The sequence below is a fragment of the Leopardus geoffroyi genome, chromosome A2 (genome assembly GCF_018350155.1).
Source record: "Leopardus geoffroyi isolate Oge1 chromosome A2, O.geoffroyi_Oge1_pat1.0, whole genome shotgun sequence".
NCBI classification, from domain to species: domain Eukaryota; kingdom Metazoa; phylum Chordata; class Mammalia; order Carnivora; family Felidae; genus Leopardus; species Leopardus geoffroyi.
The window spans coordinates 154727425-154743032 of NC_059331.1; the positions used below are offsets into that span (position 1 = coordinate 154727425).

Here is a 15608-nt window from a genome sequence, read left to right on the forward strand (position 1 = left end):
AAAGCCCTTCCCACTAAACCGTGTGCACCACAGGCTGCATCTTTTTTTGTTTTGTTTTTCAGATTTTGTTTTTTTTTAAGTAATCCCAACATGGGGCTTGAACTCCCAACCCTGAGATTCATAGTCGCATGCTCTACTGACTGAGCCAGCCAGGTGGCCTCTCAAAAGCTGCAGTCTTAAGCCGGTGTGCGTAGGGCTACCTGAGGGCTTGAGGGTCCATGGCGATAAAGACTTAAGGGGTCAATTTCCAGATTCCCAATTTGCAAATGTATCTTTTCCTGAACTGATTTACCAGCACTAACATCTACTGGTTTTCCTTCCCCACCTTCTCTCTCACATCCACAGTCTCCTATTCCTTCTGGAAAGTTAATATGGTGTGTTGCCTCCAGGCATGCAAAGCCTGACCAGCTCCTGAGGGGCAGATAGTCCCCTGATATCAAAGCCAAGCCTTGTGCAGTAAGAAACACGGAAGGCTGTCCAGCCTTACCTTATTCAGGCTGCAGACGCTTTTGTAAACTCCCCACCCTATCCATCCATTCACGAAATAAAATTCGGAAGTGAGGCGGTGGTCAAGGGGAAGGTGTGACAGAGGTGAGAGCGGCTTTGGCTGCCTGGCCGAGGAGGAGGAGTTGCTCACTAGGGGGTAAGGCGGGGTGCCGGGACCCGGGGGAGTTGACTGTGCAGCTCCAAGGTCTTAACAAACATTTAAAGTACTTCAGTAATGACGCGACATACACAACGTGACAGAAGTGATATCTTTGCCAGGATGTGAACTTAAAAACATGCGATGGATATCGTTTTAAACATTGAAGGGTTATATGAGCAGCACAGTATGAGGGCCGCTGCTCTGAGGAGTCCTCTCTCCTGGGCAAACCACTTTGACTGTCTTACGGGTTCCTTTGGTCCTAGAGAGTGTTGCTTTCTGCCAAGGTTACTACTAAAACCCTTGCCTGGGAGAGAAAGAGGGTTCTGGAAGAGAGATATCCTGTGTCCCACACTATGCGGGCCGGCCTATGGTGCTGGGCTGGGAAACTTCCTAAGGACCCCATCCTCAATTCTGCTCTTCCCTCTCAGGGGCAGAACCAGACTGGCCCATGACTAGTGGGCCTCACACATGGCGACTGCCCCAAGAAGGTTCCAAGGTCTCCTGCAGCAGGTGACACAGATGGGTGTCCTTCTTGGTGAATAGCTCCCTGAATCTTTTTTTTTTCTTTTAAAGAAAATGTCTATTTTGTGTGTGTGTGTGTGTGTGTGTGAGAGAGAGAGAGAGAGAGAGAGAGAGAGAGAGAACAAGAAAACGAATGGGGGGAGGAGGGGCAGAGAGAGGGAGACAGAGGCTCAAACTCACAAACCGCAAGACAGCGACCCGAGCCAAAGTTGGACGCTTAACTGACTGGGCCAGCCAGGGGCCCCAACAGCTCCCTGAATCTAAGCAAGGTCTTTTTTTTTGGCAGTTTGTTCCTCTTTCCTTCTAAACAGTGCTTTCGTGAAGGTGCTGCCTTGGATGGGCTGGTGACGGTCTGTGGCGGGGAAGCGGATGGCTTTTGGTTTGTTCCCCGAATTCTGCCACTGGTGAGCGTGAACAAGCGAGTCACTGAAGAGATGCCACCAAACGTGGGCAGAGCCACTAAGTTTCCTTGGAAGGTTACGTTCTCGGTCTTTATTCTAGAGCGCACTTGTCAGGGCGAGTCTCCAGGGGATGGAAGGACTCCTTTTTCTCAAGCCACCGTGTGAGCAAACAAACACACCCTCCACGACCTCTCCTCCCAACAGTGAGCCCCGAGGCGATGCCGAGCTGAACCTCCGTCATCCTCACCTGCCAAGACTCAGAGAAAGTTCTTTCCACCCAGGAAGCTGCTCTACCACTAGGGCTTCTTCCTGCTCAAAGTCAGTCAGGAACTCCCTAAAACAGGTCATCGCCGACCCGTGGATAAGGAACCGGGTGGCTTTTGTTTCGTCCTTATCAACCTAGTCAAAGGGAGAGCCACTATAAAGGTGGCAAGGTATTAATTATAGAACTGAAAACTGAAAAGGCTGCTTATGCAAAGTGATGGTGAGCAGAATCCTACCCTGGCTGCCTGAGCGAGACCCTCGGGGGGAGGATCGACCATAACCCGGTGCTTATCAGCCTCACACAACACGATTGCCAATAGCAGGAAAACGGGCAAAGCAGTGTACAGAGAGAGGTTCCCGGCCTGCCCTGGCCCCAAGTTACCTGGCCCCAGGCTATCACATTCCACCAACACTTCGCTGGCCTGGGTTTTTAGGGGTGGCACGATGATAGTCCGGGGGTTCCCAGTGCAGTGATTCTCCAGGCTCCCCTTGGTGTCAAAGGTGTTGGTGTGGTGCCCAGTGCGGTGCTGCACGGAGTAGGGGCTGGTGTTGCTGGAGGAGTCGGAGTAGGGAGAGTCGTGGACCGTGACGCAACTGATGACGTTTTTTCTCTGCTTGGAGACAGTGCTGAAAATGGAAAGGGAGAAATCAGAACCACGAGAAAGCTGTGAAGTGAGACACCAGCCGGCGTTCCAGAACTGGCCTGTGGGACAAGCCCCTCTCTGTGCTCCGGGACGGGGCTGGGGAGCGGGGCAGGAGAGGGGGTAGGAACGGGGAGGGTGGGCACACAAGTGTCACCTGTCCAACCGGCAGCAAGTGGACATGTGAAGACATGAGAAGGGGGCTGGAGCTGGGCCCACAGGCACTTCTGGAATCTGGAGAGAAGCTTCCAGGTGGGCCTGGACTTCCTCCCAACGCCCTTCCCACAGCAGAGCTAAGCAGAACTGCAGGGGAGTTGCCTGTAGCCCAGAGCTGTGTGGAAACACCCCCTGAGCCACCAGAAGGGGACATCTCAGCAAGTAGAGAGAGCCCAGCAAGACCCTGGCACCCCGAGGCCCCGGTTTGGGAGGACATCGCTGGGAGCGGAGCACCATCAGCTTAGGCTCGGGGCCTGGGACACCCCGCAATCTGAGGCAGGGAGCAAGGTGTTCAAGAAGGAGTGGGATGCAGACAGAGGGGCGGATAAAGAGGGAGGGTCTGAGGAGGTTGACCACACAACGCAGCTCTGACATGCTGAGAGACAGAAGTCGGGAGCTGGCCGTGACACTCTCAGCCACCTCTTTGCTGTGCGGTATTATGTGGGATGACTCTGTGGCAAAGGCCACCAGGACATCTGAGAGTCCCCTTCTCAGGGGAGGCCTGGCCCTCCTGTAGCTTCCCTCCCGCCACGGCCCAGGACAAGGGAGGGGACGACACTGTGCCTACTGAGGTCAGAAGGGCTCCCGTGGGGATGATGCCTACAAAAGAGTTGCCTGGACTCTCCTGTATCTGAAACTTCATTCTTTGCTGACGGGGAGGAACCAGCCTTGGAGGGCTCTTGGCCAGCACACATTTTCTGTCCTGAGATATTTATGCATGCGCGGCTACTAGGGGAACCAATTCCGTCTGCCTCCAGGATGGGCTGGTGGGATGATGGATGTGGAATTTGTTGCTTATTGTGAAGGTTGTAAAAATGGATTCCATCTATTTTTATATACTGATCATCTATTTTTAAGAAATATCGATCACCTTGCCAAGTAAGACGGTCAGTTTCCAACTGATTTGCTAAGAGAAGAAGCTGCTATTTATGGAGTGCCTAATGGAACCACAACCCCCTGAGGTGTCTCGCCCAAGGTCACACGGTCAGTCACGGGCCAGACTCTTTCCAAGATAGATCTCTGCCACCCTAAGGGCAGCAGAGAAGTGGACGAGCTCAAGCACCCCGGGCAGCCGGGCAGAAAGAAGCTAAGTGGAAGGACACGCGGTAGGTGGCCTACAAAAGGCTGGAGGGCTGAGAGGTGAGCCCACGGAAGGTCTGAGCCCCTGCGCCCCAAGGCCTGATGCTACTGACATCTGGGCTGAATAATTCTTCTAGTGGCTGCACGTTGTGTCCTTCTTGGTTCAGGGTAGAAATGTCCCTTCCTAACAGTGTCTGTGGGTAAGAACACGGGCCCTGCGGCCAGGGGCCTACCTTCGGCGTGTGCCGGGCGTGTGGCTGTGGGCAGCTAGCTGCTCAGCCTCTGAGTGACTGTCTCATCATCAGTCAAATGTGGATAACGACAGCACTTACGCATACAGGCTTATGTTGAGAAGTGAGAAAACCCACAGGATGTGCTGTGAATGGCTTACGACACATAGTAAGCAGACGTTAGCCGTCAGGATCGTTATTGTTGTGCTGCCTCATTTAACATGTGAAAACAGGTTTGCAAGAACAGATCTAGGCAAAGTGATTTCTATCAAAGTATGGACTCAACGGAGAAGTTTCTAGTCTGTGAATAAACCAGAAGATTGATACGAAAGAAATTAAAACTCATTAGTCAGAGATCTTGGAGATCTGGGGTAGGTGCCATGGGGAATTCCTGTACAAAGAAATATAATACATGCCTCTGCCCTGGAGGTGATTACAATTTCAGTGGGGGACTGTGTAAAAACATGACAAGTTAAACAGTAAAAGCTTTAAAATAATCGGTTAAAGAGAATAATGGATGTCACAAAGCCTTCTGTGATGAACTGTCAAATGAGTCGTACAGATGGTAATTGTTAAGAACTCAAAAGAAGGCGAGGAATGAATTGACTGCATATATTTACGGCTCTTCACGTTAACTTTGATAAGATACATTTTAATTAATAAAGACCGACACTTCCCACTGATAACAGTTGAAATGCAAAAAATCCATATGCTTGCTCCTCACAAAGCTAAACGCAGAATTACCACAGGACCCAGCAATTCCACTGCTGGCTATATACGCAAAGGAACCGAAAGCCGGGACTCGAACGGAAATTCATTTGCCAGTGTTCACAGTAGCATTATACACAACAGCCAAAAGGTGCAAATAGCCTAGGTGTCCATTAATGGATGAATGCATGAGCAAAATTTGGTACATCCACACCGTGGAATATTAGCCATAAAGACCAACAGAGTCCCAACGCATGCTACGATATAGATGACCCTTGGAAACATGCTAAGTGAAAGAAGCCAGATACAAAAGGACAAATATTGCATGACTCCACTTACATAAGGTACTTGGAATAACCCAATTCATAGAGAAAGTAGATTCAAGGTTACCAGGGGTTAGGGAAGGGAGGAATGGGGAGTTCTTACTTAATGGGTACAGAGTTTCTGTTTGGGGTGGTGACAAAATTCTGGAAATGGTGCTGACGGTTGCACACATTGTGAGCGTACTTAATGTCACGGAACTCTATACCTGAGAGACAACAAAGCAAATGGGATTAGTGGGGAGGGGGGAGGGAGGGCGGAAGCAGGTGGAGGGCACGGAGACCTGGTGCAAAACCTAGAAAGTGGGGAACCAGGAAAAAGTCCCTGAGGTTGTGGAATGAGGAGGGAGCGCTGCCTTAGAAAGGCAGACAAGGAAGGGGCGCCTGGGTGGCTCAGTCGGTTGGGTGTCCAACCTCGGCTCAGGTCATGATCTCACAGTTCATGAGTTCGTTTGAGCCCTGCGTCGGGCTCTGTGCTGACGGCTGGGAGCCTGGAGCCTGCTTCAGATTCTGCGTCTCCCTCTCTCCTTGCCCCTCCCCCGTTCACACTCTGTCTCTCTCTCTCTCTCTCTCTCAAAAATATATAAGGATGATTAAAAAAAAAAAAAAAGACAAGGAAGACTTGAAGCCGTTTTCTGTGGTCGGGGGGGAGGGAGCGGATGATGGAAACGACTGCCTGTGCATGGTCTGCTGTGTATTAAGATGTTACTAAAGGAACCCCCCCTTCCCATACCACGCACACGCCATCACAAAGTGCTCCCGGTTCCTGAGGGGACGCAGGGACTTGTGCTGCCCTGTCCTTCACTCTCAGCTTCCGCCACCGTCAGTTGTGCGTAACTGACGCACACACACAGCGGCTCATCGGGTCACCTCGCCAGACGCAGACTTGTCCTGCTGCAGGTGCACAGCCCGTGGGTGATGAACCCCACATGAAGAACAGAGCCTGGCTTCCAAATGTGTCTCGGGGGCTGGTGTTCGTTCTGGTCCTGGCTCCACTGTCCATTCATCACCAGGACAGTGGCCTGATACTAGCACGACCCTGGGCATCCCTCCACTTCCAACTTGCTCTGAAATCCACCAGGGAAAGTGGCACGAAGGGATCCATTGTGAGGGCCCCACAAAAATGCATTATTGAAGGCATTTAACATAGGATTTGGTTTACTCCTAATTTGGAGGGGAAATAAATCTCTTTAGTAAGTGTACCTTCTATGTAGACCCAGACATGGCCAGTTTCTGCTGACCAGATCCTCCTCAGGTTCTGGGTAGTTTAGAAAACAAGCAAACACACGCACACCAGTAATTTCAGCCAAACTGGAATAAAATTCAAATTGGATGTATTTAAACTCTCACTTTTCAATTTAAATTGTGGAGCAGCTTCACCTCAGCGTGAGTCAGAATCTAAACACACAACGGGCCACTTGGCGGATCAGTGGGCTTCTTATTACTGAAGAAGAATGAGTTGCTGGCAAAGGTCTTATAGCAGCGGACAGCTTAGTCTGGAAGACCTGGGAGAATTTAGGGCCGGCTCCTGACGGAAACCCCCTAGGGAGGGAGCCTTTCGGCCAGAGGCTGAGGGTCCCGCACGTCAGAGCCTTGGTATCTACCAACGAGTGTGGGATAAGATCTCTATGAACGGTTCATGGGTCTCATCCTTTGTTTTCAGAGTTGACAAGTCCCTCTGCCTGATGAGCAAATAGGTCGACACAGTCCAGGGCTAACTTACCTACCTTTTTGGATTTGCCTCTGACCGGTTTGGAAAAGGTGAATCAGTTTTGACAGCTCTGTTTTTACTCTCCTCTACCGTTAAAGAGCTCTGTGCTCTAACTGAATACACTATGCAGATTCGACAACGAATGGGAAGCAGTTATTTCAATGAGTCACTTTAACAATGAGCACCCATGTGACATTTATTACTACGGATTCTTTAGGCTCATTTATACTGATTCTATCGGGATTCATTCCACTAGTGTCTAATTATTACCGATCGTTTATCAATCTCATCATGAATTGAGAATCGGGCGTAGAATGAGAAATCTATGCTTAAGTGGCCTCGGCAGAACATCACTTCCGAATGAAGAGCAGAGCTTCCAGAATTCCACAACTGTGTTGTGATGGCGATAGCTGATGTTCATCATTTTTAAACGATGACAAGAAACGAAGAGCCAGGAGCCACAGAAATCAGCCCCGAAGGAGGAAACCTTGCTGGAGGAGCGGATGCTAGCCTGTGACTCCTCCCCGTAGGTCCCTATCTGGAGTGTGTCTCTGATTTCTGTTTGCCAATCTCAGTCAACCTCATCCTTCGAGACCAGGCTCAAGACTCATCTCCACTAACAAACTTTCCATGACGTACTTCACCGCCCCGATTCTACGGTCAATGCCGTATGTGATAAAAACCGGGCGGCTCGTACAACACTGATTAATAGTCATAGGCAGCGTTTATAGGATGCGCGGCGGCTGTTCGAAGTACTTCACAGACATCGATCTCTGATCCTCACAGCAAGACAGTGCAGTAAAGAACATTCCAGTTCTGACTTTAACAATACTTAACATGGGATCCACCCTCTCGATCAGATTTTAAGTACACAGTACCGCGTGGTTGACTATGGCCGCAGGGTCGGTAGCACAGCGCATCTCTGAAGCTCGTTCATCTGGCTCGACTCAGAGCCGCTGGCAACAGAGATTCCTCTGCTTAAGTCTAAGAGTTTGACTATTTTAGGAACCTTGTGTTAAGAGGTTTTTTGCTCATTGTGGAATTTCCTTCTTTTTCAGGCTGAACAGCATTCCATTGTATGTACCTGCCATGTTTTCTTTACCCCTCATCTGTCTGCCCATATGATGGACACTCAGGCTGTTTCCACCTCTTGGCTGTTGTGAGTAACGTAGCAATGGACATGGGAGTGTGCAGATGTCTCTTCAAGATCCTGATCCCGCTCTTTTGGATAAATGCTTAGAAGTGAGATTGCTGGATCAATGGTAGCTCTGTTGTTAATTTTTTGGAGGAACCTCAATACTGTTTCTCATAGCAGCTGCCTGTTTACACTGCGTTCCCACCAACAGTGTGCAAGGGCTACAATCTCCCCATAGCCTTGCCCATACTTCTCTTCTGTTCTTTTGATGACAGCTATTCTGATAGGTGTAAGGTGATACTTGGTTGTGGTTTGATTTGTGTTTCCCTGATCGTTAGTGATGTTAAGCATTTTTTCATAAAGCTGGCCACTTACGTGTCTTAAGAAATAACTACTCAAGGGCGCCCGGGTGGCTCAGTCGGTTAAGCATCTGACTCTTGATTTTGGCTCAGGTCATGATCTTATGGTTTGTGGGATCAAGCCCTGCATGGGGCTCTGTGGTGATAGCATGCAGCCTGCTTGGGATTTTCTCTCTCCCTCTCTGCCCCTCGCCCTCTCAAGCACACACACGCTCTCTCTCTCAAAATAAATAAGCTTAAAAAAAAAAAAAACAACTATTCAAGTTCTTAGCCCATTTTGTAGTCACGTTTAGTTTTTTTGCTATTGAGTTATCGTGAGCATGCTCTCATTTTGTCACTATGCCATTTCCCTTTTACCCCACCTTTCCTACCCACAAGCCCTGGAAATGTAAACTGACTGTAACTCCTCTTTCTGGTTCCGGTGACAGTGTTCTGCTCTAAGCACAGGACATCTAAGCACAGGGCATGGAGTCCTGCACACTGACAGGTGTCTCAGCTGATGGAGAGGAGGGCTGCTGGTTCTACCACTTTCACGGGGATGCGTGTGGCTCGCTGTCCTATTCCCACACCCCCTCCACCCAGTTCGAAATACACGGCTGAGTACGTTTCATCTGCCCTTGTGAGGACAGGGACCAGAAGCTGATACTTCCAGGCTAATGTGCTCCTTGTGATATATTTCTTAGCTCCCAATTTGAAGTCATCAGTGAGAACAACAACAACAACAACAAAACCCTACGTTTTAAATTTGGCACATACGTTCAAGTTATATTATTTACATGTTTGAAAAAAAAATTTTTTAATGCCTATTCATTTTTTGAGAGACAGAGAGAGACACAGCATGAGTGGGGAAGGGGCAGAGAGAGGGAGACTCAGAATCTGAAGCAGGCTCCAGGCTCTGAGCTGACAGCACAGGGCCCAATGCGGGGCTTGAACTCATGAACTGAGAGATCATGACCTGAGCCAAAGTCGGACGCTCAACTGACTGAGCCACCGAGGCACCCTATTTACATGTTTATATCTATGTGTAGGTCTCTCTCTTACCAGACACACACACACACACACACACACACACACACACACACACACCAGCAGGAAGACAGTCTTGCAAGACCACCTTCCTGAGAAATCGGAAGCAAGGTGTGGATGAGCCACGGGCCCGGTCCCCACCACACCACACACAGTACAAGCATGGTGTTCCTTCTCCTTCCACTTCCTTCTACAATCCAGCCACCGAACACCGCTCTGCCTGTGTGACACCCAGCACTGTCCTGCCCCTCTTCCCTCTGGCCTGTGGAAGCTGCCATCGGTCAGTGATGGCCTGGTCACAGGCTGCAGTGTTAGGACAGGCTGCTGGGAATGGTCGGGTGGAGGGTCCCTTCTTCAAGATGCTGCCCTTTCGTAAAAGGCAGCCCATTGGCCACACTACTCAACCCGCAGGGGTGTTGTGAAGGCACAGAAGAGGATGTAGAGACGATGCGTTGAGGTCAGCTTGATAAGACACCTTTCTGTCTCCTGAAAGGAGTCGGATGACTGAGAACTCCTCCAACCTGGGGCTGTGTTGCAACTTAAAACTGCAAAATTTGAGGAGGGCGCCTGTTGGGATGAGCCCTGGGTGTTGCATGGAAACCAATTTGACAATAAATTCCGTATTAAAAAACAAAACAAAACTGCAAAACAACAAAGCCCCTTCTCATGATGCCACATGTTGGGTTCCGGTCTCTTCTCTGAGGCTCACAAACCAGGAGCACGAGTAGAGGAGAGGCATGGCTGCAGGTGGCCAAGGACGTGGGGTCCACCTTGGGGTGGCTCCGCCTGGCTGGTAACACCTGAGTGTGGGTGTTCCCCTCTGCCAAGGACACGTCAGTCTTTCAGGCCCAACTCTTTTGAGCAGCAGCTTATCGGTGTCCTGACTACACCTTTTGTCTGCAGTTATGGGTCCAGAATTGCAATTTAGTGGAAAGAAGAACATTTAGGGTCAAATATTTTTCATACAAACATTTTAAGAGTGATCCCTATCTGAAATACTGAGTGATGTTAATGAAGCAACTTTCTTAAAGTTTACATTTGGGTGACACCGGTGGTAATACTCTGGAGCGGCCGCCTACACGCACAAAGGGATGCAGGACGTCACAGAGCCCTGCTGACCTCAGGAGAGGAAAACCTGTCTACCAGAAATATCCCGGTAACTGAATGAAGGAATACATGAAGGAATGGTTTCTAGCTGATCAGTCGACATGAGCCACTCTGGTCACACATTTTAAAAACTACCCTCGTGGGGCGCCTGGGTGGCTCAGTCAGTTAAGCGTCCGACTCTTGACTCGGGCTCAGGTCATGATCTCGCAGTTTGTGAATCGAGCCCCGCATCGGGCTCCACACGGACAGTGAGGAGCCTGCTTGGGATTCCGTCTCTCCCTCTCTCTCTCTCTCTCTCAAAATAAATAAAAATAAACTTAAAAAAAAAACTTCTTAAAAAAAACTATCCTCATGACTGAAGCGTGTGTGATACGGCCTCTAAAGGGCAGTTTCAGCACAAGGCAAGGTTAGCAAAGAGTCTGAATAATAAGATATGCACCAATAAACTTCGTTCAAGGAGATTTCAAGGGAGAGAAGATGGCTTATTCAGCACATACAGTCAAATGTTCCTCTAATCAAAATCATTTATAAATGATTAAAATAAGACTGGTTCCATGACTTCCTCTCAGGGCACCCGGAAAAACTGCAGATTGGTGTGCTTTCTATCTTTACAACAATTCTCCAGCCGTGCCCCAGGAGCCCCCTAGTCCAGCAGCCACTGGTTGAGAAAAAGCAGGCTGCCGGGTCTTTGTCGGTCCCCTCACTTTAAAACGTCTTCTCGAAGAATCAGAAGAGCTGACCTCTGCCCTTCTTGCTGCTAGAGCTCAGCACTGTGACTGACACCGGGTACCCAGTTGGGGCTCGGTGGGCAGACTCTGGACCCCCTATAGCCTTGGGCTGCTGCCCTGCACACAGCAGGCATGACCGCGTGAGGGCGTGGGGGTGGTCAGAGGAGGGGGCAGGACAGAGTTCACATTGGTCAAGTTCATAACCAAAGAGAAATCAGTTATTTTTGCCAGTAACCCGAGACTGCCGTGTCTTCCATGGCACGGGACCCGAATTCCAATTGTGCTCCTCAGAAACGTCATCAATCGGGGTGAGTCACTTATCTTTCCTGGGTCTTGGTTTCCTCATCTATCGAGTGGGAGTAGAACTACTTGCCTTGTATACTCTACTGAAAGACACACAGGACAGTGCAAATGGGAACACTCAGTAAATGTGTGTCATGATTTCCCTCCCCTTTAATCGGCTCACTCCCAGCCTGCACCTTGTGCTCTGGAACCTTCCTCACAGGTAGGAGCTGGTGACTATCCGTCTGCTCTGGCAACTAACAGCGTCAAATATGGGGGTCTGGAATAGTGACTTTGCCTTGCGTTCCCCCCAAAAATCTAGGCAATGTCCTCTGGTCCCAGAGACTTGGTGACACCCTCAAATAGGCCTAACATTGTGGGTTCGCCACTGTGTGCCTCGTACCGGCTCTAAAAGCCACCGGTGGTGGAAGGGCTTCCATGTGCCACCATGATCGCCGTCTCTGGGAGTGTCATCGGCCCCCTCACCCTCTGGCTGCTGTACGGGGGCTGAGTCACGTTAGGGGAAGCAATCAGCATTTTAGACAGAGTCCCAGGGCTGGTCCTGGGGTGAGTAGCAAACAGGAAACGAGGTCGGGAACACAGCAGTTCAGGATCGAGACGCTCACAGCACAGGAGAAACCAGGTTTGGGAATGAGCAGGGAAGTCTTGAGTGTTCAAATGGGAACACGGACAGGCAAGAAAAGCTTCTAGCTGGAGGGAGGCCAAGAGGCTCCCCGATGGGCTGCCCTTGGGGTACATCCTTGTTTTCCCAAGACTGATGCTCTCCCGTGAGCTCCTTAGTATTTCCTGAAGTCGACCACCTCCATTGAAGGGGAGACCCTCAAATCCCCTTTCCATTCGGAAATCCCTGTCGTCCCTGCCTCTGCTTTGTCTCTGATCTGCGGCCCCTCTGCGCTCTGGATCCTACGAGCCCACCTCTGAGGCCCCAGCTTCCCTGCCTGCCACTGACCTCCTGGAATCTGCAATCTCACCCCCTCTCCTATTTTCCTGCACCCTTTGGACCTTTGACCCCAGAAAGTCCGCTGTTCCTGCTATTTTCTCAAGCTATTTTCCCTTTGAATGTCCACAGCACTCTGCTAGTTTTTACGGGACTGATACTCCGTTTGGTGTTATGATTTGTACGTGTCTTATCTTGCTTCTTACCCTGCAAACCTCCTGAGGACAGAGACTGTCTACCTTATTTATGTCACACCTGCAGTTCCTAGCATGATCTCTCACACTGGTGGGGGCAATAAATATTTACTGTGTTAAATTTTATGGTAATTCTGATTTTTAAGAACGAGTAATCATATTTCCTCTCCGTTTTTCTCTCACTCCAAAACACAGTCACAATAATGTGATCACATTATCCAGTGGTTTGTCTATAAATAAAACAGCTATGGGGTTCTGTTTTATCCTCCTCAGACTCAAATACACTTTCCTGTCTTCTTGGGTCTTGAGACACTTTTTCAAGGCAACAGTCATTTGATCTCTCCAGAAAACACCCATCCCCTCATTCTGCGAGCTTCCTGTCACAACTGCCGACCGCTGGAACCCTTCCCGATTCCTCTCTAGCCTCACTCTGCAGCTTTCCCCATGTGGTGTAACGTCCCAGGCAGTCTCCTGCATTTTTCATTTTATGAAGCTCTGATGCTCGGTAGGCCACCGTCACTACTGGTGGTTGTTCCTCACGCGTGCACCTGCCACGGTCTCCTTCCATGTTCTCCCCTAGGTCTCAACTGATTTACAACAAGGTCCTTGCACGCTGCCAAGAATTTCAGTTCTGTTTCTTTCTGGGGCTTTGGGGACCACCGCGGAAGCAGTCTGTGCTTTGGCTTGGCGCTGTGCTCAGCCCTGGTAGCCGTCTGATTGGTGGAGAGACGGCTCTCTCATCCTGCTTTTCCTTAGACACACTATTCAATTCTCTCCTGAGCACGTATGTTGAGATTCCGTGTCAGTTCGAATCTCATACTTCAAAAACGATAGTCCAATCTAGTTGATTGTCAGATTTTTAAATTGCTTTTTCTTTTTCCCAGTTGTAGCGAAGGGCTGTGTGGGGGCTGCTTGGCCCGTTTTATGGCCAATGCTATAAACGTGTGGACAGACCGCTCCGGGCTGGGAAAAACCTTTCTCTTTGTGATGGGACCACCTGAGCCCACGACATTCCTGGGCTGGGGGGCACGAGGCGCTGGGGAGGACAGAGTATTGACTCAAGTTGGGGGCTGTTATCAAAAAGGGAAACCGAGGCCAGTCCCGGAACAGGCAGGTGGGGAGTGAAACACCGAGCCCGGTCTCCCCAGTGCAGCCCACCCCCCACGGCATCCCCCAGTACCCCCCTCCCCCGCCCCAGAAGTGTTCCACTATATTCTCTTCTGAGGCACACTGAAGGCCACGCTGAGACGTTAAGAGGGGAAGGAGGATACTGGAATGGGACATGTACTAGGTCTATCATGAGATAACAAAACAAAATAGAGTTCATTATGAAGACAGGAAGGGGAGAGCCTGGACTGGAACAGCTATAGTGAGACTGTTTTAATTAGTCTATCTGTACATTTGGTAATGATCTCAAGTGTGGGAATGTATTATTTAATCAAGAAGACTGGTGATTACTAATTAGTTACATTGTATCCAATCAGGAATGAATAACCGGGGCCGAATTGTGAATGTTAAGCTTCGCATCAGGGAGCGGTGTATGTGCTGACCAGAAGCGCTGGGCTCGGCAGTGACAGGCCTCCTCCCGTCCCCGACTCTTGGTCCCAGCGGGAGAGGCCAGCGGGTCGGAGTTGGGGTTGTGAGCCTTTGGGATCTACGAGGCCCAGAGGCCCCTGGGGATGCAGAAGGCCAGGGGACCAACTGTTCCGGAGGGGCTAGCTCCAGGGGCTCGTCAGGCAGCCCAAGTACAAACCGCACCCTGCTGAAGTCTGGCTGGAAAATGTAGGAAAAGAGGCTTTGGTGCCAGGGTTAATAGTCTTGCAAATATAATAAATATTCCTTTCCCCTTCCCAGGAGGCATACAGAGCATAAAAGGAGTTCTTGCTACTTTGGAATAAACAGTAACGCTCTCTGGGTGAAGAGCCAACTGGCAGCTTGAAAGATTGGGTTAATCAGACACAGAGAAATTTCTGATTAATTGGACAATGATTTCGAATTCCGAGAGAGCCAAGGCGATGCTAGAGAAATATCCTGACCAACTGGGAACAAATTCAACAGCCCAAGGCAGAGATGTTTAAGCTCACACAGGACTTGGGATACACTGGCGTTGTGCACAATCGGTCTCAAGTCGCCCAAATGTATGGAGACTAGAACTATTTTTCGAGACCAAAGTGATTCCGGATTGTTTTGGCATTGAACAATTATGGAAACTCTGTTTGATGGTCCGTTGACGTCACTTCAGGACTCTAGGACACGACAAGACCAAAACTTGGGGGCCAGGAGCCAGAGCTCATCACGTCTGACGACGGACAGTGGCCCGGGCCCACGGAGGACCCGGCGCGCCCCCGCCCTGCTCCCTCCCGCGCGTCCGAAGGTGGCACAGCCTCACCTGGTGGGCGCATGCTTCTGTTCCTCCTCTTCGTCCGTGTCGCTGCTGATGGTGATGACGCTGACCGTGGGGCTGGGGGTGTCGGGAATGACGATCGTCTGCCGCTGCCGCTCCCTGGTGGTGCTGGACGCCCCGTCGCCCCACCCGCACGTGACGGAGGAGCTGCAGGCGGGACTGCTGTGCACCAGGGCGCAGCGCGGAGGCGTGTTCTCCTTGACGCGCTTGGACCGCTGAGGGGAGCTGATGGCCTGCGAGGAGGACACCTCACAGGTGGAGACGTTTCTGTAACGACAAAGCCACGCACGCTCACGGAGGAAGGCCGGGCCCCGCGGCTCCTCCCGAGGAGGTCCACAGACACCAGCCTTGCCCGATCTCCATTCAAGAGTCGGAGGCTCGGGCACTCGGGTGTCTTCTGTAATTGCAGAAGCGGCTGCCCCTGAAGCTCTTTCTTTCAGTTACTTGCTATGCACGCAGATGGCCCTGTCTGGGCTCTGGCTCGGGGCCACGTGCCTGTTCCCAGCAGGACAAAGGGAGCGGCCAGGGCTTTAAGCTCGTGCTCAAGGACCCGGCTGGTCTGTGGGGCCAGGTGCAGTGCCCTGGGCCTCAGGGCTGTCTGCTCCACGGCAGCCCCATCTTCGGGGGGTCAAGGCCTGGCTTCCTGAGCTCCATCTGGTGGTTCTCTGGTCGTGTA

General features: G+C 50.7%; 1 protein-coding gene across 4 annotated transcripts in view; it reads right to left on the reverse strand.

Moving 5' to 3' along the window:
• HIPK2 (homeodomain interacting protein kinase 2) overlaps positions 1 to 15608 on the reverse strand; it is a 192337-nt gene that overhangs the window by 17112 nt on the left and 159617 nt on the right. For all 4 annotated transcript variants that reach the window (XM_045495853.1, XM_045495852.1, XM_045495855.1 and 1 more), the window contains exons 12-13: positions 14918 to 15199; positions 2216 to 2460 (exon numbers count right to left, since the gene is read on the reverse strand). In XM_045495853.1, the coding sequence (XP_045351809.1) occupies positions 2216 to 2460; positions 14918 to 15199 (527 nt within the window). The remainder of the gene's footprint in view (positions 1 to 2215; positions 2461 to 14917; positions 15200 to 15608) is intronic.